At 40.4% G+C, this 27,149-nt stretch overlaps 1 protein-coding gene across 3 annotated transcripts in view; it reads right to left on the reverse strand.

The window, feature by feature from the left end:
• LOC140479660 (discoidin domain-containing receptor 2-like) overlaps window positions 1-27,149 on the reverse strand; it is a 155,610-nt gene that overhangs the window by 72,098 nt on the left and 56,363 nt on the right. The window contains exon 1 of one of the 3 annotated variants that reach the window (XM_072573603.1): window positions 9,692-9,843. The exons of the other annotated variants lie outside the window; for them this stretch is intronic. Coding sequence (XP_072429704.1) covers window positions 9,692-9,821 — 130 coding nt within the window. The 5' untranslated portion in view covers window positions 9,822-9,843. Of the gene's footprint in view, window positions 1-9,691; window positions 9,844-27,149 lie in introns of those variants that run through there. 3 annotated transcript variants of the gene reach the window in all.

Below are 27,149 nucleotides of genomic sequence, written 5' to 3' on the forward strand. Positions count from 1 at the left end.
CACCATTTGCCACTGAAGCAATAAATATTCAAATACAGCAAGCTCTGGACAATATCCAGGTTTGGACTGTTAAGTGGTAAGTGACATTAGTACCACACATATTCCAGGCAATTACCACCTCCAAGAGATTGTCTCTTGACATTCAATGGTGCATTACTCAATTTCCCACAATTAACATCCTGTGGTTATTGTTATTCAGAAACTGAACTGGAGTATCCATATAAATATTGTGACTACAAGAAAGGTTAGCGGCTAAGAATCTTGCAGTGAATAATTCATCTTTTGACTTTAGTTCACCATCTACAAGGCACAAGTCAGGAATGTGTTGGAATACTCCCCACTTGCCTGAATGAGTGCAACTCCAACAACACTCAAGAAGCTTGACACTATCCAGGATAAAGCAACTGGCCTGATTCTCAAGCAGTCTACTTCTAAGGAAATGCAATGAAAATTCCAACAAATTTCGCAGAAAACTGGAGACACAAACCCAATGAAAATCAGGTATAACTTTTAATGCAACAGTAACTTCCATGATCTTCACATACTAAATGGAAAATCAATGTTGCGTTCTTCATGAAAATTAATATTTTTATATTAAATAGATAAGAAGGGATCATAGTATTAAAGTGTTTTGGGCAAGTTGAGTTTAAACTGGTATTACTTCATGCATAACCATGACCTTCAGGAGCTTGCTTGACCACTTCGCGGAATTCAAAAAAATTACCCTAACCTCTGAATGTTAATCTTACTAATGGTTTACACTATCTAGTTGATGCCTCCAACCTGTTCAATCACTCTTCCTGTTTCTTTTATCTGTCCACATGGTTATTGATGGGTGTGGTATGATCACTGGAGGCTGAATTGATGTAATGACTGGCATCATGCAGATATTTCTTCAGCTGGATTTTCTATTTAATGACGGTCAAAGAATAATTTGCTATTAGTCCATAATCAGACATCAAGGAATCTACGTCTGACTAAAATGTCTTCTTGGCACTGTTTAAACAATGTTGAAGCCATCCCTCATGCTTGCAACTAGCATTCCATTTCTATATGTGTGGCACTGATGTCTGCTCTTTACCAAGCATGGTCAATGACAGGTCTTCTTTACAATCATCTCTCCCCTAACAACAATATCCATTTATGATAACTATGCAAGAATTCAAATTCCAAAACACATCTAAATTGTTTACATCAATCTGTGCTTCACCCAATTCACTCATGAATGTGAGTGACTGGGTTTGGACTGTCAAGAATGCGCACATTATAATGCCAGGTCCTTCTTACAGAAAGAAAGACAGAGAGACAGGCTGGAATTTTTGCTTTGAAGGCAAATCTCTCCATTGTTACAGCATTATTTTCCAGAGACAGATTGGCCCAGAATGTAGTAAATGCTACTTTTGTAAGTGGAGAGATAGCAACAACTATCAAATTGTACTTCTGTCTTAGGGAGGCAGCTGCTAATATAGCCACTGCCAATCCATCAGTCATCTCTGATTTTTGTCTGCCAGGAGTGGGACAATGTGCTGTGCAGATGTGCAGATTAGACTTTTTAAGAACACCTTCCTTGGAGAGGTTGGGTACACTTTTGGAGAGGTCAGATACTTCTTTGGATTTAGTTTTGGGACATCCTTTAGGGAGGTTAGGTGACTTTTGGGAGAGGAAAGGTGTCCTTTGAAATCATTAAAAGTAGAGGTGAATTAATGTAAAAAGCAAATAAACGAAGTCAAACTTTAAACCTCATTGGAACAGTCAACAGCAATTGTCTAAAGCATTTAAAACTCCTGCCCTTGAAATAGTTGAAAAACATACTGAGTGGATTTTTTTTTGCTATTTCAATCTGTTGACATAATCATCAGCATGATAATTACTGGAATGGTGCTGATTGACTTATTTCACAAGCATTATCACACTGGGGTGCCTGCCATTTCATGATTTGGCTGAGAGTTCCACACTGTTATAGACTCTTTGAAACAGGTCTATGAATTTCACTGCTCGTTTTTGTATGGGATTGAAGAAAGTTCAATGTAATGAATGGATTCTTAATTAATGACAGCTTTTAGGAAATAATGAATCATTTAATAGATACTTGAGAATGTCATTTTATGTTATTTTAGCGTGGTTCCAGATATTTGCCCACGATGGATATCAGGTGAATTGGCCTGGTAGATGCAAGGGTAAAGGGTAGTATGTGCCAGCCATGGAGGGTACAAGAACTATAGTGGTTAGATGAAGAGGCATAAGCTGTCATGGAGCTATGTGTGGCAATGAGATTTTAGCAAGGGCTATGAGGTGGCATTGATGGGGAATGTGTGTGGTGTTGTTGAGGGGAGACAAAGGGGTGACGGCTAAAAGGGCTGTTTGTTGTTGTGGTGTTTTTACCAAAGATCTGGTTCACAGAGCCCATTTCAGCAACCTGTCTTCCACAATCAGCCTCCACATAGTCTTTTGGTTCATGTACCATGGCTCCCAAAGCCCTACCCCCTACCCTAGAACAAAAATGCTATCATCTACAACACTTCTTTCCAGGTCAGGTTGTGGAGCTGGAATCTGTGCTCCTGATCCAGGAGCAAAAATGAAGGTCAGAGGAAACTCTACACCCCACCCGTGAAGGCGTTGTACAATCCTATTAGAAGTTAGAAGCTGACAGTTTAGTATCCAAACAATGTGAAGAAAGGCACATGAGAAGTCAATTGCCATCTGATAATTGGCAAGAAATCCCACATCTTTGCAGGATGTGAGATGTTTATCATTGGCAAGGAAACCCATTCATAATTATAAAAACTAAAAGAACTACAGATGCTGGAAATCAGAAACAAAAACAGAAATTGCTAGGAAAGGTCAGCAGGTTTGGCAGCATCTGTGGAGAGAATTCAGAGTTAACATTTCAGGTCAAGCGACCCTTCCTCAGAACCCATCCATAATTATCCTTCAGAAGGTGGCAGTGAGACACCTTCTTGAACTACTACAGTCTGTGTGGTGTAGGTACACTCACAATGCTGTTAAGGAGGGAGTTTCAGGAATTTTGATCCAGTGACAGTGAAGGAATGATGATGCAGATCCAAGACACTACGGTGTATGGCTTGGAGGAGAAATTGCAGATGGCAGAGGTCTCAGGTTTGAAATGTGCTACTGAAGGAGCTTTGGTGAGTTGCTGCAGTACGTTTTGTGGATGTACTCTTGCACTGTTCGTTCAACATGGCATCTTCCATCAAGATGATTAATAGCTCATGCATCTGTTCAGATGTGCAAAATGCAGAAAATAGCTCCAGCCCTTTGGGTGCAACTGGCACCTGTGTACTGTCTTATTCAGCCTAATATTTTACTGAATATCATCTTGTTTATTTAACAGCTGCATTTATTTTTAATCGTAAAACAAACATTATCTTCATTATTGCTGACAATATAAACTGGGGTCATTCTGTCTTGTTATTTTGCCGACTGCTGTGCATAGTTACAGTCCCATGCCAAACAATACATCATTACTTCCTCTGTTAAAAGATCTTTACTGCGAGGAGTCATAAAATCTTTGTGGTGCTTCATGCTTTGCTTCAAATTGCTCTCCCCATTAACATCATAAAACTAAGACAAATCTGGGTAATAAATTGGACTGAATAGTGAAAATGCTTGTAATCTGAACCAAAAACAGAAAATGCTGGTAAGTATTCAGCAGAACAGACAGTATCTAGAGTGAAAGAAACATTGATAATGCTCTAAGGCAATTGACATTTGTCTGAACTGGAAGACCAGCGATGGACAGCTTTGACCCTTGAAAATACTCCAGGTCTGACAGCAGACCATCATCATGAACCATCATCTCTACAGCTTTCATGTCAGATGGTGCCTGGCTAACTTAACAATTCCACTGTTTTCAGTTTTTATTTGAATAAACACATTTGTTTAATAAGCTTAAATCCAATAAATATTTTTGATTGATAAGCAGAGACAGCATTATTCCTTTCTCTCCTTTGACTGAATAAACAAAATTCCATCAAGTCTTCACTCAGAATAATAGTTTAAAGTTATTTCAAATGCAGGCTGAAGAGAAACAAATGCAGTGTTGTTTGCCAGTCATATAGTGTCAGAGTTATACTAGTCACGAGAACAACATATGGGCAAAAAAAAATGTTGTTTTCCCAAAACACTTCAGTTCACATAGCAACCATTTCTTTTTTTCTCTTGGCTTGATAACTGGAAATTTCATCAGTTGCTCTAAAACTGTAATAGATTTGGATGAGAAACATGCAAAGCATTAATGTAGTTTGTATTGTCTGAGAAATATTGGCCAAGCAAAAGAGCTACACGTACAATGCTTGATTAAAATGTTTCTGATTTTGAACTGCAGCTATTGTTAAAATATAAATCATTCTATAAACAAATTCAAATTTTGGATTAACTGCTAAATTAAAGGATCTAATTATCTAAAATAATTACCTGTTCTTGGAGTCTTTAAGTCCAACATTTCATGAAAGAGGTTGGTGTTGAACAAAAATATTTTTACATTTAATGTCTGTAAGAAACTCAGGTTAACTGTGGTAAAACCAAAGATTCTCTCGACTAAAACTCGCATTTTCTGGCCCAAATTCTTGAAGAACTTCCCGAGTGGGATATGGTTTAATTTTCTACAAAAGATATATGGTTTAGTCCTCTGAGTGATGCTGCAAATGTTATGCTATTCACTGCAGAATCAGCTCTAAACTTGAAACTGGGCTGTCAAACTGATTTCACCTGGGAGAGAGGAAAGTTCAATCTCAACATGTTAAACTAGATTCAAGCTATAAATTACGCGAGTGTATGATTTCAACTCCTGAGGCCTCCTTTTTTTTCATGTTAAGTGCCCAAATTCACTTTCTTGCAAAAGAGAAGTAGGACGTATTGCTCAATGTTTTACAAAACTTTCATGGACTACTTGCCATGCAACTTGACATACTTTTTAGAAAGAAAAATGACTAAATATTGTCTTGCTTTGAAGAACAACCGTCTTTGTCTCTTTCTTAGAAGTTTTGAGAACTTCAAGCAAAAATTGGCAAATCTGGGAAAATTCTGAGAGATAATCAATTTATTTTCGCAGAAGATGTAGATTTGGCAAAGAGTGCATTCAAGGCTGCAGTCTCAGAACGTACTCGATGATTCAAGTTGATAAAACTGCTCCATTGAGCTGTCATTCTAATTATGTGTTATTGCGTATTATATGGGCAAAATATAGATCGTTATTATCGGAGAAGTGGCATTACCTGGTGATATATGATCAACAAATGAAATCTGAAAGAATGACAAATCCAGCTCTGATGTGATAATCCACTGTTTTATCTCTGGAGCCGGAAGCTAAGAACAATCAGTGGAGTGCCCAGAGGTTCATTGGGTAAATGAACCATGAAACATATGGAATAGATTTTGAATGTGTGTGGGGGGCAGAGCCAGAACAAAAAGCATTGCTGGTCCTAGATACAATTTTTGACTATTATAATTCCCGGGTGTCATTTAAATGCTTCTGGTTTATTTCCTGCACATATAATCACACTTGTAGAACTAATACACAGACATGCACAGGATCTCTCTTATAAATGTGTGTGGAGAGGCACTCACACAGTTACAGAATCTTCTCTTGGACGAACATACGTACACAAGATCAACACCCTCACACACACTTGCAGAATGTACACATCCCAGATAGATTGGTGGAGTGGGCAGATAAAGTTCAATGCAGAGAAGCGCGAGGTGATGCATTTGGTGAGAAGACCATGGACATATAAGAGGTACAATTTTAAAGGGAGTGCACAAATCAATGAAGGTAGCAGCAGAGGTTGACAGAGCAACTCGTAAAACGTACAGTATCATGGACTTTACTAACAGGGGCTTTGAGCAAGGAGGTCATGCTGAATTTGTATAAGGCCCTTCTCAGACCTCAACTAGGTTATTGTGGGCATCACACTCTTGGACGGATCTGAATGCAGTGGAAAGACTGCAGAGGAAATTTACAAGAACAATTCGAAGAATGAGAAGCTTTGGTTTTGAGGTTAACTTGGAGAAGTTGGGACTGCTCTCGTTGCAGAGAGGAAGGTTTAAGAGAAGGCCTGATAGAAGTTTTCAAAATCCTGAAGGAACAAGATAAAGTAGAAAGACAGAAATTGTTTCCAATCATTAAAGGATCAAGGAACAAATGGACACAGGTTTAAAGTGATTTGCAAAAGAAACAAATGTGATGTTGGAAAGAAAGTTTTTCCAGAACAAGTGGTTTGGGTTTGGAATGTGCTGCCTGGAAACGTGGTACAGGCAGGTTCACTGACATTCAACTGGAAAAGCATTCAAGAAGGAAGAGGTTGATTGTTTCTATTTAATGAATGTGCAAGGAAATGGGGACAAAATAGAAGGGTGGCACTAAGTCATGATGCCCATTTGGAAAGCCAGTGAACACAATGGACCAAATGACCTTCTTCTGTACCATAAGACTTCTCTGGTATCAATCTATATATATTCCTGAAATAATGTGCAAAAAACACCTGCAGATGTTGAAACTCTGAACCAAAAAAAAATCAATGGCAGTGGGTAGCGAGTCAGTCAACAACTGGTAAAAGAGGGAACCAATTAATTATTAAAATGTGGACTCATTTTCAGAAATAACCAACAATCTGAGTGTTTCCAAGCATTCTCTGTTATTAATTTCCGTCTGTTGGTGGCTGCAGTGCTCTGTGAATCAAATTGTTTTTACAGATGGGTGAACAGAGAAATGTATTTCCCTTTACTTTATAGCAGGGGATTTGCCTTCCAATATCGTCCACCTTTCACACACAACGGATTCAATAACAACATCGCTGAAGGATGCTTTGTACTTATGGGATGCTGTCTCCATAATCTTCTCTTGGGAGGTCTGCACAAAAGTAAACGAATGCTGAGAGCATTTGAGGCTGTTTTGGATGTATTTTATGTCAGTTTGTTGATTGGATGCCAGAGTAGAAATGAGTTGTAATGTCAATAGAAAGCACTCACAGAAGACCTGACCATCTCTAGTGTGACCCTGACAATCTGTTAAAAAAATAAGAGAAATAGAAGCACACTGTTGAGATTGTTGCCAATGAATTTCAAAATTCTTTGCAATTTGTACGTATTCCATAGGAGAAAGAAAGAAAGCAAAATTGTATTCATCCTCAGCTTTTCTGGCCATGCATGCATTTGTCAGGCCAATGAAGAAGCTTGGGAGTTGGGACTAAGGGGACAGCAAAGTGTGAGTGGAAACTTGTCTTCCTAACCCATCTAAGAAGGCATATAGGACACATGCTTTTGTCAGTCATGGCACAGAGTATAAGAGCAAGGATATAATATTGTAGCTGTATAGAGCTTTGATCAGGCCACAGCTGGAGTACTGTGTGCAGTTCTGGTCACCTCATTACAGGAAGGAATGTGATAGGACTAGAAGGGATACAGAGGAGGATCACGAGGATGTTGTCTGGAATGGAGAAATTAAAAAACAAAATTAAAAAACAAATAAGGAGAGACTAGATAGGCCTGGATTGTTTTCTTTACAGATAGAAAGACTGAGGGGCACCTGATTGAGGTAAATAAGATTATGAGGGGTATGGACAGACTGCATAGCAAGCAGTTATTCCCCTTGGTTGAGGAGTCAATCATAATTTCAGGGTAGGAGGCAGGAGATTGAGGGGATTTGGGAAAACCTTTTTAACTTAGTGGGTGGTGGGAACCTGGAATGCACTGCCTGGGAAGGTAGTGGAGGTTGGAAACTTACGACCTTTAAAAATATTTGGATGAGCCCTTCAAATATCATAACATTCAAGGATATGGGACAAGTGCAGGAAATTGGGATTAGTGCACTTTTAGTAGTAGTTATGTTGGTGCAAATTCGATGGGCTGTAGCGCCTTTTCTGTACTGTATAAATCAATGAATCTTTGTATCTTTTGGTCTGGTGAGATTCACACACTTCTGTCTTTGGAAGTTACTTTAAATGATATGGTGAATTCTGGGAAGGGAACCTACAATGTGTGAGATTTGAAGACTACAGAGATGCTCACTTGGACAAAAACTATGATGACAATGGTTACTAAAGGTAAAGGATGGAAGTTGGGTGGAGATAAAGACAAGAAGGGAGATGGAAGGGTTGGGATAAATGAAGAAATGGTGAGGATTTCTTGTGATTTCAGGGAGCCAATAATACACAACCTTGGACAAAGGATCTAGTATAAAAGTGATATTTGAATAAGTGTGGCAAAGCAGCAGTCCACAAATACAGCACAGGCTTGTGCATGGGGCTGGCCTATGAAGATCTGCAGAGTTAATCAGTCTATTGCAATCACTGACAGTGGCAGAGATAGTCACCTTTAGTGCTGGAGGCTCCTTTTGGGAACTCACAAATAATATCTTAGGATTCAATCCAAAGACTAAACGGTTAATTCTTTATTTTCTACACATTTGCCATTAAGTCGTTCTTTGCAATTTGCATGCACTCATTGAATAAATAAATATCTTATATTTGTATACAGCTTCTCACAGCCTCCGACCATGAATGCCCTCCTACCCTGTGCCGATTATCATGCCTTAACTACACTAAAAAGAAACCTTCTGTCCGTATCCCTGTATTCCCTCCCTATTCACGTAACCAGCCAGATGCTTCTTAAATGTTACCAATGGGGCTGCTTCCATCACCTCTTCTGGCAGTGCGTTCCAGGCTCTTGCCACTCTCTCTGTGAAAATCTTTCCTCACACATCTCCCTTAAACATTCCCCCTCTCACCTTGAACCTGTGTCCCCATATAATTGAAACCTCAACCCTGGACAAAAGCCTCTGATCTATGCCTCTCATAATTTTGTAGACCTCTATCAGGTGTCCGATCAGCCATCATCTTTCCAGTGAAAACAATCTTACTCTTTTTAACCTTTCTCATAGCCAGTGCCCTCAAGACTAGGCAACATCCTTGTGAACCTTCTCTGTACATTTCCCAAAGCTTCCATGTCCTTCTGATTGTATGGCGACCCAAAACTGCACATAATACTCCAAATCTGGCCTAACAAGGGTATTATATAGCTGCAACATGGTTTGCCAACTCTTGTACTCCATGCTTTGGCTGATGATGGTAAGCATGCCACATGCCTTCTTAATCACCTGTGTTGCCACTTTTAGGGAATAGTGGACCTGCACACCCAAATCCGCCTGTATGTTAATGTTCCGAAGAGTTCTGCCATTTTCCAGTATAATTCATACCTAAATTTGGTCGTCCAAAATGCATCACCTTGCATTTGTCTGAATTAAACTCCATCTGCCATTTCTGTGCCAAGTCACCAATTTAGCTATAAACTATTGTATCCTTTCACAATTGTTAACACTGTTAGCAACTCCACCAATCTTCATGTCATCTGTAAACTTACTAATCAGACCACCCACATATTCCTCCAGATGTTTCCACACTGTAGGTAATCTAATCTAATCTAATCTAATCATTTATATGCAGTACAAACAACAGAGTTTGTCAGTGGTTTGATGGGGGTTGATAGACTGAAATGTAGGAGTTGATACTTGATGTAACAAGATTCATCCACTTTGGTTGAATGTTTGAGAAGTTAGTTATTTTTGAATGCCCATACAGCTCTAACTGAAGCTCTTTTACAAAACTGATGCTTGTATGGACATGAAAATAAACATTTGCACAGCTTGGTTCAACGTTAATTGTGCAATGATGAATACCTGCAAAAGTGGTACGGCTACTTTCATGCGGGATTTTAATCTGCATGTGGATTGGTCGAACCATCTCAGTCAGGGTAGCCTTGAGGAGGAGTTTGTTGAGTGTATCCGTGATAGTTTTCTTGAACAGCATGTAATGGATTGATGAGGGAGCAAGCTTTCCTAGATCTGGTCCTGTTTAATGAGACAGGAATAATTAATGACCTCACAGTGAGGGATTCTCTTGGAAGGAGCGATCACAGTATGGATGAATTTAAAATACAGCTGGAGAGTGTGAAGATAAAATCCAATACCTGACTCCTGTGCTTGAATAAGGGGGACTATGATAGAATGAGGGAGGACCTGGCTAAAGTAGACTGGAAACAGAGACTTTATGGTGCGACAATCGATGAGCAGTGGCGGACATTCAAAGAAATTTTTCAAAGTGCTCAGCAAAAGTGGGCGGCACGGTGGCACAGTGGTTAGCACTGCTGCCTCACAGCGCCAGAGACCCGGGTTCAATTCCCGCCTCAGGCGACTGTGTGGAGTTTGCACGTTCTCCCCCTGCCTGCGTGGGTTTCCTCTGGGTGCTCCGGTTTCCTCCCACAGTCCAAAGATGTGCAGGTCAGATGAATTGGCCATGCTAAATTGCCCGTAGTGTTAGGTAAGGGGTATATGTAGATGTAGGGGTGTGGGTGGGTTATGCTTCGGCGGGGTGGTGTGGACTTGTTGGGCCGAAGGGCCTGTTTCCACACTGTAAGTAATCTAACCTAATCTAATCTAATCTAATCTAAAAGTATGTTCCGGTGAGAAGGAAGGACTGTAAGAGGAGGGGTAATCTGTCATGGGTATCCAAGAAAAAAAGGCAGGCTATCAAAGTGAAAGAGAAGGCATACAGCAAGAGTGGCCAAAAACAGCAGGAATCCAGAAGGTTAGGAAAACTTTAAAGGTCAACAGAAAGTCACAAAAAGAGCTATAAAGAAAAGTAAGATGGAGCATGAGAAAAAACTAGCACAGAATATAAAGACAGATAGCAAAAGCTTCTATAAATACATAAAAAAACAAAGAACAGTGGCTAAAGCAAATATCGATCCTTTAGAGGATGAGAAGGGACAGTTAGTTATGGGGTATGATGAAATGGCTGAGGCATTGAAAAGTTACTTTGCATCAATCTTTACAGTGGAGGACACTAAAAACATGCCAGTCCATGACGAAGAGACGAAGGTAGGTGGGGATCTGGAAACAATTATCATTACAAAAGAGCTAGTGTTGGGTAATCTAATGGAGCTAAGGATAGATAAATCTTCTGACCCTGATGAAATGCATCCCAGTGTACTAACAGAGATGGTGGGAGAAATAGCAGGCAGACTGGCAGTAATTTTCCAAAATTCGCTGGACTCTGGGGCAGTCCCAGCAGATTGGAAAATAGCAAATGTGATGCCACTATTTAAAAAGGGAAATAGACAAAATATGGGGAATTATTGATCAGTGATCTTAACCTCTGTAGTGGGGAAGATGCTGGAGTCTATTATCAAGGAAGAAATCGCAGGGCATCTTGAAAGAAATTGTCCCATTGCACAGGTGCAGCACGGGTTCATGAAGGGCAGGTCATGTTTCACAAGTCTTTTGGAATTCTATGAAGACATGACGAGCAAGGTGGACAATGGGCACCTAGTTGATGTGGTGTACCTAGATTTCCAAAAGGCCTTTGACAAAGTGCTGCATATGAGGCTGCTGCATAAGGATGCATGGTGTTAGGGGTAGAGTATTAGCGTGGATAGAGGATTAGTTGACTGACAGGAAGCCAACAGTGAGGATAAATAAGTGCTATTCTGGCTGGCAATCAGTGACTAGTGGTGTGCCTCAGGGATCAGGTAGGACCATAATTATTTACAATTTATATAGATGATTTGGAGTTGGGGACCATATGTACGGTGTCAAAATTTGTCGATGACACTAAGATGAGTGGCAGAGCAAAGTGTGCAGAGGACTGTGAAACTTTGCAGAGGAACATGGATACATTGAGTGAGTGGGCAAAGGTCTGGCAGTAATGTTAGCAAATGTGAAGTCATACATTTTGGTAGGAGTAAGAGCAAAATAAATTATTATTTGAATGGTAAAAAGTTGCAGCATGCTGATTTGCAGAGGAACCTGGGTGTCCTTGTGCATGAATCACAGAAGGTTGGTCTGCAGGTACTACAGGTAATTAGGAAGGCAAATGGAATTTTATCCTTCATTGCTGAAGGGTTTGAGTTTGAAAGCAGAGAGGTAATGTTACAGCTGTACAAGGTGCTGGTAAGACCACACCTGGGATGTGCAGATTTGGTCTCTTTACTAAGAAAGGATGTGCTGGTATTGGAGGGGGTGCAGAGGAGGTTCACTACGTTGATTCCAGAGTTGAGGGGGTTGGTTTATGAGGAGAGGCTGAGTAGATCGGGATTATATTCATTGGAATTCAGAAGAATGAGGGGGGTATCTTATAGAAACATATAAAACTATGAAGGGAATCGACAAGATAGAAGTAGTGAGGGTGTTTCCAATGGTAGACAAAACTAGGACAAGAGGGCATGGTCTCACGATTAGAGGGAGCAGGTTTAGAACTGAACTGAGAAGGAACTTCTTCACCCAGAGGTTATTAATCTATGGATTTCCTTGCCCAGGGAAGTAGTTGACGCTACTTCAGTAATTGCTTTTAAAGCTAAGGTAGATACTTGTTTGAAAAATAAAGGAATTAAGGGATATGGTGAAAACGCAGGTAAGTGGAGCTGAGTGCATGAAAGGTTTAGCCATGATCTTATTGAGTTGCGGAGCAGGCTCGTAGGGCCGGACAGCCTACTCCCACTTCTAGTTCTTATGTTCTGACTCTTTCTCAACACCACTCAGACATGAGAGTTACGGATGGTGAACTGTAAAATATACATATCACTGTCTGAAAACGATTTTGTGCTGTGGAGCTCTGTTCAAAGACAACAATGACAAATTGCATTGATACAGCTCCTTTAACCTAACAAAAAGACAGTAGGGTAGGTCTGCTCCTCTGCTGTCACTTCATAAAACTGCAATGTCCATGTATTGCCACTAACTAGATGTAAACACTAGCATTCAACACATACTTGGTGTCACCATCTTCTACTGCCCATGTACTGTCACTGTGATGATACCTTTAACAAGGTTATGTTGCCCTTAGTTTTTTTCAAGAGGGGTTGTAAAGGCAGTGGTGACAAAATGGCTGACAGAAACCACCTAAGTCATAAGCCAGAGGAGGCCTTTAGGTTTTTTTAAACCAGTTCAGGTTTTTTCTAGATTGGTTTAGTTTTAGCAAGGAGTCGAAAACTTCTGGGGACCTGGAGAAACAGCCGATTGCAAATAGAAGATTTATGCTTCAACAGATGTTTCTTGCCTGATCTATCCTTCTGAAACCTCTCCTGCCTGTAAGAACCTGTGTTTGAATTTACCTTTTGCCAAGGGTTGTGTTAATGGGATGTTGCAGGAATTGGAATAGCTTCGTTAAGTTATGATATTGTGTCGGTTGTGTTATCAAATAAGTTGTTATTTTAAATTCTGTTTCCTTTTGTTCGTGTTTCATCCAAAATGTTTTAAATAAATTCTGTTTTGTCTAAATCTGAGTGGTTTGACCAGCTGTATCACTCCTGGAACATTCACCTTACATCTGCCTCTACAAAAAATAAAAGTTAGGTACTGGGCTACCTTCTTAAAACGTTTTGAGGGGGTTCTGGCCTGGACCTTAACAATCACCATGATGTCTTTATTTTGGTTTACTACTCTGTATTAGCCCATGTAATGCATACCACTGACAGTTTGGTTCTCCTCGAGTTAGATATCTGAAGTTTATTTACAACGCCAACTATTTACAAGGTTCTGTGCTTACTCTCACTCTCAAACACATAACACACACCTCTGACAGACTACACTGATTCCATTACATAGAGAGACTGCTGTTGAGATGGGTGATCAAATTATTGACCCTTGTTCCACCTTTAGAGTGGATTGTCACATGTTGTGATGTTCTGGAACTGTCAGTCACAAACTATTCTTCAGAACCGAAAGATATTGCAAAGGAACAGTATTTAAGAAGAAACAGAGAAAGAGGAAGTCAGACTAGAAAGAGAAGGAGACCTGCCTGGAGGATGAGACCACATTTGCCAAACACTATTGAATGTCCACCACTAGAATTAACATGACTACGAACAAGTTTATTGTCTGAACTGGATTCTCACCATTCCCTACCCAGAGAACTCCCATTTTACCACTTCTTGGATCCTTTTTCAATCCAATTTACAAAGAAATAGAAGACATTTTACTGGGGTAGTGAGATGAATATGATCAGCTGGTTTAAATAGCTGTACAGACATGCAGGATTACATGGCCTCCTCTTTTCATGTAAGGTTCAATGATTCTTTCACTTACTTACTGATTTTGCCAATTTGTCATGTTCAATTTAAGCTACTTTGTCTACAGCTTTCTCTTAGGTGTGTGGTATTTAAGAACCACAGCAGTTTACACTATAGAGGTCTTTTGAATGTTTATGTCTGTGCTAGTTCTTCACTTAAGAGAAACAAAATGAAGCTCAGTGCTCTCCATCATCCTCTTTCCATAATCTATAACTGAGTCCTGCCCAGCGACTGTTCCACTATCCATTGTGGAAGGAATTCCATTGATGCTCTCTTTTTATTCTGTTGGGTGACCAAATTATTGACCCTTGTTCCAAAAACTCCTCTTTTTCCTTCATACGCTGTCAAAATGGGTGTTAAAGCTTTTCTTTACATTTACTACTGCAGTGGAAATCTATGGTGTAAACAGTCTATACTGTAAACACCCAAACTGCTTTTGGCAATATATTATCTAACTATTACTTTGTACAAGATCATTATTTCTTCAGTCTTGCACTCAGCCCATTTGAAAAACCAAAACGGTCCTTGACTTTATTTCCTTGTAATTGCACACTCATTGAATTGCATGTTTGGGTCATTTGGTCTCTCTATTCACCCACACCAGTCTGTGTCTCATCACTACTTACATTCCTTAACCATCATCTCATTCTGTATTATCGCAAAACCTATTAATATAAAATGCATTTTGCTAACGTCTCCTTATCTTCCTACTGCCTATTTGTAAAACGTAGTATTTTTGTGATTCCTGAAAATTTGGAGATGATGCTACCAATGCCCAAATGAAAATCAGTGATATACTCAGAATAAAATTGTCCAATAACATCCTCTCTTACCCTTCTCCAATCTGAGCGGTATACATTTAAACTGTAATATTTATCAAACTTTCTATCCACACTGCCCCATTTCCTCATGGAACAATCTAAAATTCATGTACTCTGCATCTATCAGATGACTTACTTTTATCCATCCAATTGGTCACTCAAAACTACTGCGATTACCTTTGGCTTTAACAGATCTGTGCTTTTTGTTCTCGATCAAGTTTCTCTAATTGTTCCCTCATTTTATGTACTAACAGGTTGTCCAAGCCCAGCGTCAGCCTCACAGGTCTAGAATTGTCAGTTCATATTCGGAAACTAATTATAATTGCCCAAAACAAATTGCCCACACTAAGTGAATTTCTACTTGTCTAAACCACACCAATGCAAAACATCTCAAAACTGTAGAAGTACCAGTGTTTATTAACACTGTTCTGAAGAAGGGTCACTGGATCTGAAACATTAACTCACGTAGAGTAAAAAAGTCACAGAGATATACAGCATGGTAACAGGCCCTTCGGTCCAACTTGTCCATTGTTGGCCAGATAACCTATTTAATCTTGTCCCATTTGCCAGCATTGGCCTATATCCCTCTAAATCCTTTCTATTCAGATACTCATCCAGATGCCTTTTAAATGTTGTAATCGTATCAGCTTCCAGCGCTTCCTCTTGCAGTTCATTCAACATATGCACCACTGTCTGTGTGAAAAAGTTGCCCATTGGGTCCCTTTTATATCTTGCCCCTCTCACCTTAAACATATGCCCTCTAGTTTTGGACTCCCCACCCTGGAGAAAAGACCTTGCCTATTTACATTATCCATGCCCCTTGTGATTTTATAAACCTTTATAAGGTCACGCCCCCAGCCTCTGACGCTCCAGGGAAAATAGCCCCAGCCTAGTCAGCATCTCCCTGTAGGTCAAAAACTCCAATCTTGGCAACATCCTCGTAAATCCTTTCTGAACCCTTTCAAGTTTCACAACATCCTTCCTATGGCAGGGAGATCAGAACTGCAAGCAAAATTCCAAAAGTGACTGAACCAATATCCTGTACAGTCGCAACATGAGCTCCCAATTCCTATACTCAATGCACTGATCAATAAAGGCAAGCATACCAAACACCTTCTTCACTATCCTATTTACTTGCGACTCCATTTTCAAGGAACTATGAACCTGTACTCTCTTTGTTCAGCAACACTCCCTCGGACCTTACCATTAAGTGTATAAGTCCTGCCCTGTTTTGCCTTTCCAAAATGCAGCACCTCACATTTATCTAAATTAAACTCCATCTGCCACTCCTTAGCCCATTGGCCCATTGGATCAAGCTAGTGTTTTACTCTGAGGTAACCTTCACTGTCCACTACACCTCCAATTTTTGCGTCATCTGCAAACTTATTAACCATACCTCCTATCATCCAAATACCTCCTATACATCCAAATCATTTATATAAATGACAAAAAGCAGTAGACCCAACACTGATCCTTGAGGCATACCACTGGTCAGGCCTCCAATCTGAAAAGCAATCCTCCATCACCACCCTCTACCTTCTACCTTTGAGCCAGTTCTGTATCCAAATAGCTGGTCCACCCTGTATTCCATCTGATCTAACCTTGCTACCATGAGGAACCTTGTTGATAACCTTCCTGCAGTCCATATAGATCACATCCACTGCTCTACCCTCATCAATCCTCTTTGTTGCTTCAAACAAGCTCAATGAAGTTACTGTGCTTTCTTTACACAGATGCTGCCAGACCTGCTGAACTTTTCCAGCAATTTCTGTTTTTGTTCCTGATTTCCAGCATCCACAGTTCTTTCATTTTTTTGTTAATACTTTGCTAGTTTGGGTCTAGGGAGGAAAGCTGTGAAAAATGACCAGACCAGATTCTAAACAAAAATTTTAAGTTTCTTGATGAGGTGAATGAGGAAAATTTTTTTCACATTACTAAATTATTTAATTTAGAAACTATTGTTAGTAAAATCCTCTGATACACAGTGAGCTCATTCATACAATGAAAGTAATACAAAGCTGAATAACTGAAACATTCTACAAGCAGCAACATGGCAATAAGAGATAAACTGGTTTGTGACATCATTTGAGATATGAATGTTGGCCTCAGCAACAGGGACACATCCTCTCTTCTTCAAAATCATGCCCCAGGGTCATTTATATTTACCTGACTAGTTAAACAACTCATTTGAAACCTAATGCAGCACCCCCTAATACACTGAATTATCTGCCTAGCTGTCATGCTCAAGTTTCAAGACAACAACATGCACCCATAACCTTCTGCATCAGGAAATGAGGAAGCCACTAAAGGAACCACAGCTGCACTATTCCCCTATAAACTGTTGTAGTTTCACTAAATGTAAGTATCCATCTTAAACTTATTTGCACACATGTTCTATTCACTTTTCCTTTCTCACTTCAGTTACACTCACTCAGCACTATTAGTAACATCAATAATTTTACGTGGGAAGAGAGGCAGTGTGTTTGCTTTCTTTTTGACCACATTTGATGTGTAATGTATACCCAAACTCCAAAGAGAAGTAAGATAGAAGCAACCTTAATGACATAGCAGACGAATTCTACTTGAGTTTCATTCCTTTAACTCTTTGTTGCATCCACATATGAGAAGAACCATATTCATAACAATTTATTAATTGTATCAGACATTTTGAAGTGGTCACCATCACCTCCAAGATACAGAGGAATCCAACGCGAACTTGTATTCCTTCACCAGGGACATAGCAGTCACAGACTTTGTGTTAGTATTTACATCTCAGGTGCCAAACGGCTGGACTCAAACCAATTTCCAGACAGTTACAGCAATTCGTGAGAAGAGCATTGGTTCAGGAAACTGGATTTATCTTTAGTGGTAGTATCTGTGTGGAGCCCCTCATTGTAAAGGATAGCTGGGGATCCTTGTTGCTGCCCAAGGATCTTTTCAAAGATGGAACTTTCAGTTGTCTCCTTAGCAAATCTCTCAAAAGCTTGTGTGTGAGAATTGAGTTTGGGCTTGCTCTTGGGCAGCATGCAAGAGATGGCCCATGACTGGAATACCTTCTAGAGATCATACACTGACTGCAGTGTATATTAGTGCTAGGTTGCACTACAAGGTTATGGCCTCTACTACCTAGATGGTCCATCAGCTACAGGGGAACATCACCACCTGCAAGTGCCCCTCCAAGCCACTGACTATCCTGACTTGAAAATATATCATCTTTCCTTCATCAGTGGCTCAAAATCCTAGACCTTCCCAGCTGTCATCAACAGAGGAGTAGATACACCATGCAGACTACATGTTCATTCTCACCTTCTTAGAGATTAGCAATAAATGCAGGCATTGCCAGCCATGCTAACATCTGGTAGTGAATAAAAGAAAAAAAAAACTGCTGCAGTTCCCGGTGGTCCACCAACACTGTCTCAATGCAATAACATAAAACAAAGAACTGCAGATCCTGGAAATCTGAAACAAAAAACAGAAATTGCTAGAGAAAGTCAGGGGAAAAAGTGAGGACTGCAGATGCTGGAGATCAGAGCTGAAAAAGTGTTGCTGGAAAAGCGCAGCAGGTCAGGCAGCATCCAAGGAGCAGGAGAATCGATGTTTCGGGCATGAGCCCTTCTTCAGGATTCCTGATGAAGGGCTCATGCCCGAAACGTGAATTCTCCTGCTCTTTGGATGCTGCCTGACCTGCTGCGCTTTTCTAGCAACACTTTTTCAGCAGAGAAAGTCAGGGGGTCTGGCAGCCTCTGTGGAAAGAAAACAGAGTTAACATTTTGGGTCTAGAGACCCCCCATCAGAACTATTAGTAGCTAGGAAAATGTGCAGGATATAAGGGATGGGAAAATGAGTGAGCAAATAAATGGAGACAGAGCTTAGTCCGGCATATAAAAGGGATGATTAGCCAAGGTAAACCAGGAAGAAACTAAAGCTGATAATGGGGACCATGAGTAAGTTGGCTGTGCTGAAAGAAGCCCATGTGCTGAATAGGCTGGGGCTATTTTCCCTGGAGTGTCGGAGGCTGAGGAGTGACCTTATCGAAGTTTATCGAAATTATGAGAGGCATGGATAGGATAAATAGACAAGGTCTTTTCCCTGGCGTGGGGGAGTCCCAAACTAGAGGGCATAGGTTTAGGGTGAAAGAAGATAAAATTTAAAATGGACCTAAGGGGCAACATTTTCATTCAGAGGGTGATGCGTGTATGGAACTAGCTGCCAGAAGAAGTTGTGGATGTTGGTACAATTATAACATTTAAAATGGATCTGGATGGGTATATGAATAGGAAGGGTTTAGAGGGATATGGGCCAAGTGCTGGAAAATGGGACTAAACTAGATTGGGATATCTGGTCAGTATGGACAAGTTGGACCAAAGGGTCTGCTTCTATGCTGTACACTTATATGACTCTGTAAGACTCTATGACTCATGACAGGACCAGGGGTATGGGGCAGTGTGAAAGAAACAGAATAAAGTGTTCAGATTCTAAAATGACTGAACTCTATATTGAATCCTGAAGGCAGCAGGGTTCCCAAGCAGAAAATGACTAGGGGTGGTGAATCAACATGGCAGTATCGCCCATATCCCGAAGGCCAATCAACTCCATGATTAAAAAAAAGGATGGCAGCCTAAAGGTGTAACAACCATCATGATTATTCTTTTCCTTTAGAATTTCTCAATGTTATACAAACACTGTGCAAAAACCCTGTCCTAACCATTCCCAATGCTCAACTGATGCATTTTATGGTACATAAATAATCTAATCCAGCAAGATTAACCTTTTCAACTGGTGAACACCTCAATCAATCCAGTTAGGTGAAAGTGAGGACTGCAGATACTGGAGATTAGAGTCGAGAGTGTAGTGCTGGAAAAGCACCACAGGCAGCATCCAAGGTGCAGGACAATCGATGTTTCGGGCAAAAGCCCTTCATCATCATCATCATTAGTTGGTTGATAATACCCTCCAGCACATCTCATCCACTTCCTGCACCTCCACCCTCGAACCTCTCCAACCACAATAAGGAAAGAACCCTCCGGTCCTCACCTTCCACCCTGCCAACCTCTGTATACATCGCATCATCCTCCACCATTTCCACCACTTAAAAACAGCACCATAGATATATTTCCCTCCCCATCCCTATCTGCTTTCCATAAAGATCGCTCCCTCTGTGACTACCTTGTCAGGTCCACGCCCCCCCTCCCCCGCCTCCGCAGGAATTGCAAAACCTGCGCCCACACCTCCCCCTCACCTCCATCCAAGGCCCCAAAGGAGCCTTCCACATGCATCAAAGTTTCATCTGCACATCCACCGATATCATTTACTGTATCTGTTGCTCCCAATGCGGTCTCCTCTACATTGGGGAGACAGGACGCCTACTCGCAGAGCACTTCAGAGAACATCTCCGGGACACCCGCACCAACCAAAACCACCACCTCATTGTTGAACATCTCAACTTCTTTCTCCCACTCCACCAAGGACAGGCAGGTCCTGGGCCTCCTCCATCGGCACTCCTCACCACCCGACGCCTGGAGGAAGAACGCCTCATCTTCTGCCTTGGGACCCTGCAACCCCACGGCATCAATGTGGATTTCACCAGTTTCCTCATTTTCCCTCTCCCCACCTTACCCCAGTTTCAACCTTCCAGCTCAGCACCACCCTCATGACCCATCCCACCTGTCCATCTTCCTTCCCAACTACCCACTCTATCCTCCCCTCCGACCTATCACCTTTATCCCAAGCTCCATTCAACACTCTCAGCTACCTTCCCCCCAGATCCACCAACACCCTCCCATTTATCTCTCCACCCCAGAGGCTCCAAGCCTCATTCCTGATGAAGGACTTATACCTGAAGCATCGATTCTCCTGCTCCTTGGATGCTGCCTGACCTGCTGTGCTTTTCCAGCACCACACTCTTGATCTCAATCAATCCGCCTACACTACTCACATGCCTCTGTGTATACTTTGAGAATTTGAAAGGAATCAAACTGCCTTTCACTTAGCAGGTCTCCTCCATGTGCCAAACAGGCACATCACAGAAAGTTTCTAGAATTTCATTAAACTGAACAATCTTTGAAGTGAACAAGAACAGAAAGCTGAAGCCTTTAAGTTCCTCATACGTTAATGAAAGGTCCCCAGAGAAAAAGTACTGAGTAAATCATTTAATTTTCAAAGCACATTGAAAATCAAAAGATAGATCCTGCAGCAGAAATATTTAAGGCCTGGACTTAAATTCAGGCCTTACGCACATCCTCCAAGCAGTAATGAAAAGCAGATTTCAGTGGAAACAGAGCAGCCTGAAGCAAAAAGTTTCAAAGCATTAGACTGAGACTGAATGGCACAGTTAAATGACACATCAGCGAGGTTTCGTGGATCCAGCATGCATTGTGGCATTAGGGGAATGTGGAAAGTATTTCAAAATGACTAACTGGATGTCAGAAACAGTTTAATCATGTTACCACTGCATTTTCAGTAAGTTAAAATAAATACAAACATGTCTATAAATGTAGAATAATTTATCATTTCATCATTTGAATAAAAACCTCAAGCTAATATGAATTAGTTTGATGCTCTTGCATACTGCATCCTTTGCAGATGGAATATGCAGAAAGGCTCCTGTACTCCAAAGAAATGCTCCCTTTTTAGCCTGATGACCATGTTTGTCTGCCAACAAATCATCCTAACATTTTCTCTACTATATTTTTTCTTTGCTGTTATGCTTTACCTCATGAAGACGGTGCACACAGAGCTTCTGGTTTCATATGTAATCGTACGTCTCCAATAACTTCACAGAAAGGTGGCTGTGGAGATCGATGTGTTCAATATCAGAGGTGTTTGTCCCAGGGGAATCATAGCCATACTCAATTCTCTCGTCAGTGGTAATTCAGTGGTATCGCTCCTGTCGCCTGAGTCTAGAAGATTAATCAGTTCAATTCCCATTGCACAAGGCTTGAGCACAGAATCCAGGCTGACATGTATTCTGTGATGCACTATCTTTAAGACAGATGTCAAGCCAAGGCTGCTCTCTCAGGTTAATGGCAAAGTGCACCATGGTTTTTTTTGGCAAGAAATCGTCATCATTTCTCAATGTCCTGGCTAATATTTATCTTTTAATCTGGGTATATTTCAAAAGGTATTCATTGGCTTGTGAACAGCTTTGTGGCATCCTGGATCATCAGAGATGCTTTTAAAATGCAAGGTTCTTTCTTATTCACAGTTTATGCTCTCTGGCAGAGGTCTGTAACAACAATTAAAAGCTGGAATTGCCAACTGCTACTTTTTCTACCTCCAGAACCTATGATTTTGACCTGGGTGTAATGAAGCTATTTGGAGATCTGCCTTTGGTGGCTGAGACAAGTCACATCAACACATAGGGGTATTAGCAGGCCATGTTGGCCAGTATTTTATACTGAAGCACATTTTGTCTAGAAAGAGTGGAAGAGGAAATTCCCACATGAATAATTAAAATCTACAAATAATCTTGGGGGAGGTGTTAAGATGTGATCTTAATGCATACTGATAAATGTCTGCATAATGCTTCTCTCAATTAAACCTCTATGAAATACTTCAAATAATTATTTGTGATGCCAGTGACAAATCATTTTCAGAGGCACATCTATATTCCCTGATTTGTGACAAAACATGCAGGTGTTTGAATTTTAATTTCAAGAATTCTCAGTTTTTGCAGCCCTTGAGAGATTCCTGCCCTGGATTCTCACCCCAGTATACATATGCAGGGCATAGTGAAAATTCCTCACATACCTCCCAACCTCTGCTCTGATCCACATGGACTAGAACAGTTTGTAGCATTCATCCAAACAAATTGACAGCTCACATTCTGAAATTGTCTTTTTAAGAAGCATTGGTAAAAGTAATTTTGCAGAGTTAACTGAACAAAAGAAATGCACAGGACCTCGTAAAAAAAAACAGCAGTGTAAAGTTGTCAGAATGTGGGTATTACTGAAAATGGGGACACCTTTTGTTGAAGCTTTTTGTCTTGCACTTATCAGGATAATTTGCAAGAAATAACAATGGAAAGGGAAACTAACATTAGTACAATATGACAGCAGAGTGTTGATTACTATTGGGTTTTGGCAAATGGACTCTGATTGGTAGAGGTTTTGCTACAAAGAATGCATCAGTGAGAGATGATTGGTAGGTAATTGCCAAACATTGTTTAAATTTTAAACTAGTTAATTTGACTCCTGAGAAACGAACCAGTGAATGGATGTCATGTACTTTGTTGAGTTGAACCAGGAGCAGTGCATGTACATGACAATTCTGTCTGTAAAGAACAGGGCCCTATGTATAAATAATATGTAACTTCCAATTCATGTAAGTGTGCTGCACTGCAAGCCTGATGCTAAGCCTAAATTGGTAGTGTAAAATTTTGTGCACTCAGGATTATCCAGCAAATGTTGTCCAAACATAGAATTACATCTAATATTGGACTGCTGGTTTGTAATTCAATAAGGCAGCTCACCAACTGGGGAAGGGCAACAAATGCTGACCCAGCCAGCGACATCCATATTCCAAAAATTATTTTTTAAAAAATCAGTGTCCACTTGCCAAAAGAATAATCATTTCCATTTGCCAACAAATCAGAACTCTCCTCTCAGACAGTATAAAGGTTGGCTTCCTTCATCTTGATACTCTTGAGAATTGTTCTTATAAGCACAAGATGAAAAGCTTTGGCAATATATGTCTTTATTCAGAAATGCTCAAGTATTGAAAAGACAGTGCCTTTTCGTAAGTGACATGCAGAGGATGATATTCTATATGTGATTACGAGCACATTGTAGAAATTGTTTAAATCTCCTTTTAGCCTTTGCAATATTGCTATTAGGAAAACCCAAAACAAATGCTATGCTCTTAAACACCTCTAATATTTATAGAACTTTGATGCTAACTGTGAGGATTGCTCCTTGCTTGACTTGTCACACATGTCAGTGCTCGCTAAGCAGGATTTAGGCACGTTGTAACAAACTGTAATGTTCTGGCTGATGTTCTGTAGAAGAAACAAAAACAGCATGATCTTTTATTGACCACACCTCTCACAAATGATAAACTCCACTCCCTCTTTCAGTGGAGGGCAGTGCTAGGGTCTGCGTCAGAGTGGGCAAATGTCTCAGTGTATATACATTAGGAGTTTGGATGTGAATAACTCAGTACCAACAATGAACCATATGAAAAAGCTAAGAGCCTTCTGTGAAAAAAATTAAATCATGACATTCAGAAAAATATTAAATAACGGCATTCAAGTGGTATGATTGTGACAAATCCAATTTTAAATTTGGTTCTGCCTTTCATACTTCCCCAAACTATATTGTGAGAACCAATTGTGACCTTTATAAAATGGGACGTGATTTTCTTACCTCAAAACATACTTATTCCAATTCAGCGCTAATCAATCTGCCATCTTTCATCCTTCGTAAACTTGAGCTATTCAAAATCATGTTGCCATATTCCAACTCACACTTCGTTCATTCACCCATCACCCATCTGCCCGCTATTCTACATTCAGCAATGCCACAATTTTAATATTCCTAGTCTTGTACTCAAATCCCTCCATTGCTTTGTCCCACCCTACTCTATCTTCCTCTTGTATGCAACCCATCAACTGTGTTCTCCACTTGCCTTGTTTCACTATTGATGGCCAAGTCTCCAGGCTTCTTGACTCCATGCTCTGGAATACTACCTATAAACCTCTCCATCTCTCTAGGGGAAAGTGAGGACTGCAGATGCTGGAATCTCCTGCTCCTTGGATGCTGCCTGACCTGCTGTGCTTTTCTGGCACCACACTCTCAACTCTCCATCTCTCTACCTAGTCCTTTTCCTTTAATAGGCACCTTTAAATCTACATCTTTGGAAAAGCATATCTGTTTGGATATCATCTGCTGAGAGTTTTGTACATTTTTGTACATTCCGTGCATTTTCTTGGAACTCTACTTTGTTAAAGACATTAGATAAATTCAAATTGCTGTTACTGTGATGGAATTGAGTGCTCATTCCACATAAAATGGGAAATCTCTCAACCTTTCATATTCTTTCTGCAATACAGTCAGTTTAGCTCAGTTTGCTGCATGGCTAGTTGAATGTATAATGAAACTAATAGTGTGAGTACAATCCCTGCTACTTGCTGAGGTTACGTCCTCCTTCTCAACCTATCTCTGCACCAGAGAAGTCATGATCCTCAGGTTAAACCAGCACTAGTTGTCGGTCTGTAATGAGAGACCAGCCTTATGATCTGCTAAGACTGTAGTGACTGCTTAAATAGATTAGTTACAAATTCAGAGATAGATGGAGTCTATGATCAAGGGTAGGCAAAACACAAATGTGTTTGAAATCACTATTCTGAATTTGTGAACTCTTAAAAATGAAACATAGAATCCCTACAGTGCAGAAAGAGGCCATTTGGCCCATTGCGTTTCCAAAGCGCATTCACTCTAACCCCATACTTCTGCATTTACCATAGCTAATCCACCCAGCCTATTCATCCCTGGATACTATGGATAATTTAGCATGACCAATTCACCTAACCGGCACATCTTTGGACTGTGCGAGGATATCAGAGCGCCCAGACGAAACCCACACAGACACAGGGAGAACATGCAACCTCCACACAGATGTCACGATTTGGAGATGCCAGTGTTGGACTGGGGTGTACAAAGTTAAAAATCACACAACCCCAGGTTATAGTCCAACAGGTTTAATTGGAAGCACACTAGCTTTCGGAACGACGCTCCTTCATCAAGTGTTGGACTATAACCTGGTGTTGTGTGATATTTAACATTCCACACAGATGGTCACCCAAGGGTGGAATTGAACCTGGGTCCCTGGTACTGTGAGGCAGCAGTGTTACCATGCTGCCCTACGTATAGTTGATGAATGAAGTTCGATTATAATTCAACAAACTTGAAGAATTGTTTTAATTGTTGCCAAGTATTAAAATTTGGAAGATTTCAGTACAAATATTCGTAAGTAATAACTTTAAACTAAGAATTTTGTGATGCTTATATGAGACACAAAGAGTTTATTCCTTGTCAACTTCAGTTGGATTTCATTCCGATTCCAACAGGGACAATTTCTCTTAATGTGGTGAGAAGCAATTCTAGTTTTCCAGTCCACAGATGGTACAATGGGAAGCCTATGAAAGACTCCAAGATGACAAGCTTTTTCAAATTCTTGTAATGTGTAGCAGCTACATTCTGAGCAATCTTTCAAAGTCTTGCAAATTGACTCAATTTTAATTGTTTGCTGGTTGTTTTTCAAGCAACTCACTGTGTCTGTCTGAGCTTACACTTCTGGTACTGATTATTAAAGGCTACTGTCTTTGTGAAACAAAGTCATTTGTTTGAAAACCCGATTGAAGTATGCGAGATGTGAAAACTTGTGGGATGTTACTGCTATAAAAACAGCAAGTATTTTTACAAAATAGAAATGTCCCTTTAAGAAGGTTTTATACACTGTTTTGGCTTGGCACAGGTCCACTCATGTTGCACAAACAACAGCTGCCTTTATACATAGACCGCTACAGGAAATTTAAAAAAGGGACAGACATACAAAGAATACCATGAAGAATATATATTAAATCTTGGTAGAAAGACTGTGATTTAATATGATTTAAACTCCCTGGCAGTATTAGCAGTGATGAAGTTTTTGGTCTTGAATCATATCATGCCAGACCCCATTGACAAACTGACAGCAAAAGCAGAATTCCTTCTGCCAGGGTTCTGCCAATGGTATGTGTGACCTGGCCAATGTTGGGTATGTGGGCAGTGCCACGTTTTCCTTCTCTTCTGGCATTAAAATGCTAAGTAACTGTTCTGCATCTTTCCCTTGAAAACAGGGGTACGGTTCATGTAAAATTGGTACCCAACCACTCCGAAGAATAATCCATGAGAAACCCTGTGGTATTATATCCTTACAATGTAGTCTTTCACTTCCTTCAAGATAAAGCCTTTAAGCTGGCATTTGAACCACCAAGGTGATTAATTCTTTACACATCACAAAAACCTCTCTTATCAGCCCCATATTCTTATAGTCAACTGTAAATCAAGAAAAATCTATAATCATGAAATCATAGATTCCCTACAGTGCAGAAGCAGGCCATTCAGCCTATTGAGTCCACACCGACTCTCTGAAGAGCAGCCTATTCAGACCCACCATTCTACCCTATGCCTATAACCCTGCATTTGCCCTGGCTAACCCACCTAGCCTGTACATCCCTGGACACTATGGGAGAATTAGCATGGCCAATCC

Source organism: Chiloscyllium punctatum, chromosome 7 (genome assembly GCF_047496795.1).
Source record: "Chiloscyllium punctatum isolate Juve2018m chromosome 7, sChiPun1.3, whole genome shotgun sequence".
In the NCBI taxonomy this organism is placed as follows: Eukaryota; Metazoa; Chordata; class Chondrichthyes; order Orectolobiformes; family Hemiscylliidae; genus Chiloscyllium; species Chiloscyllium punctatum.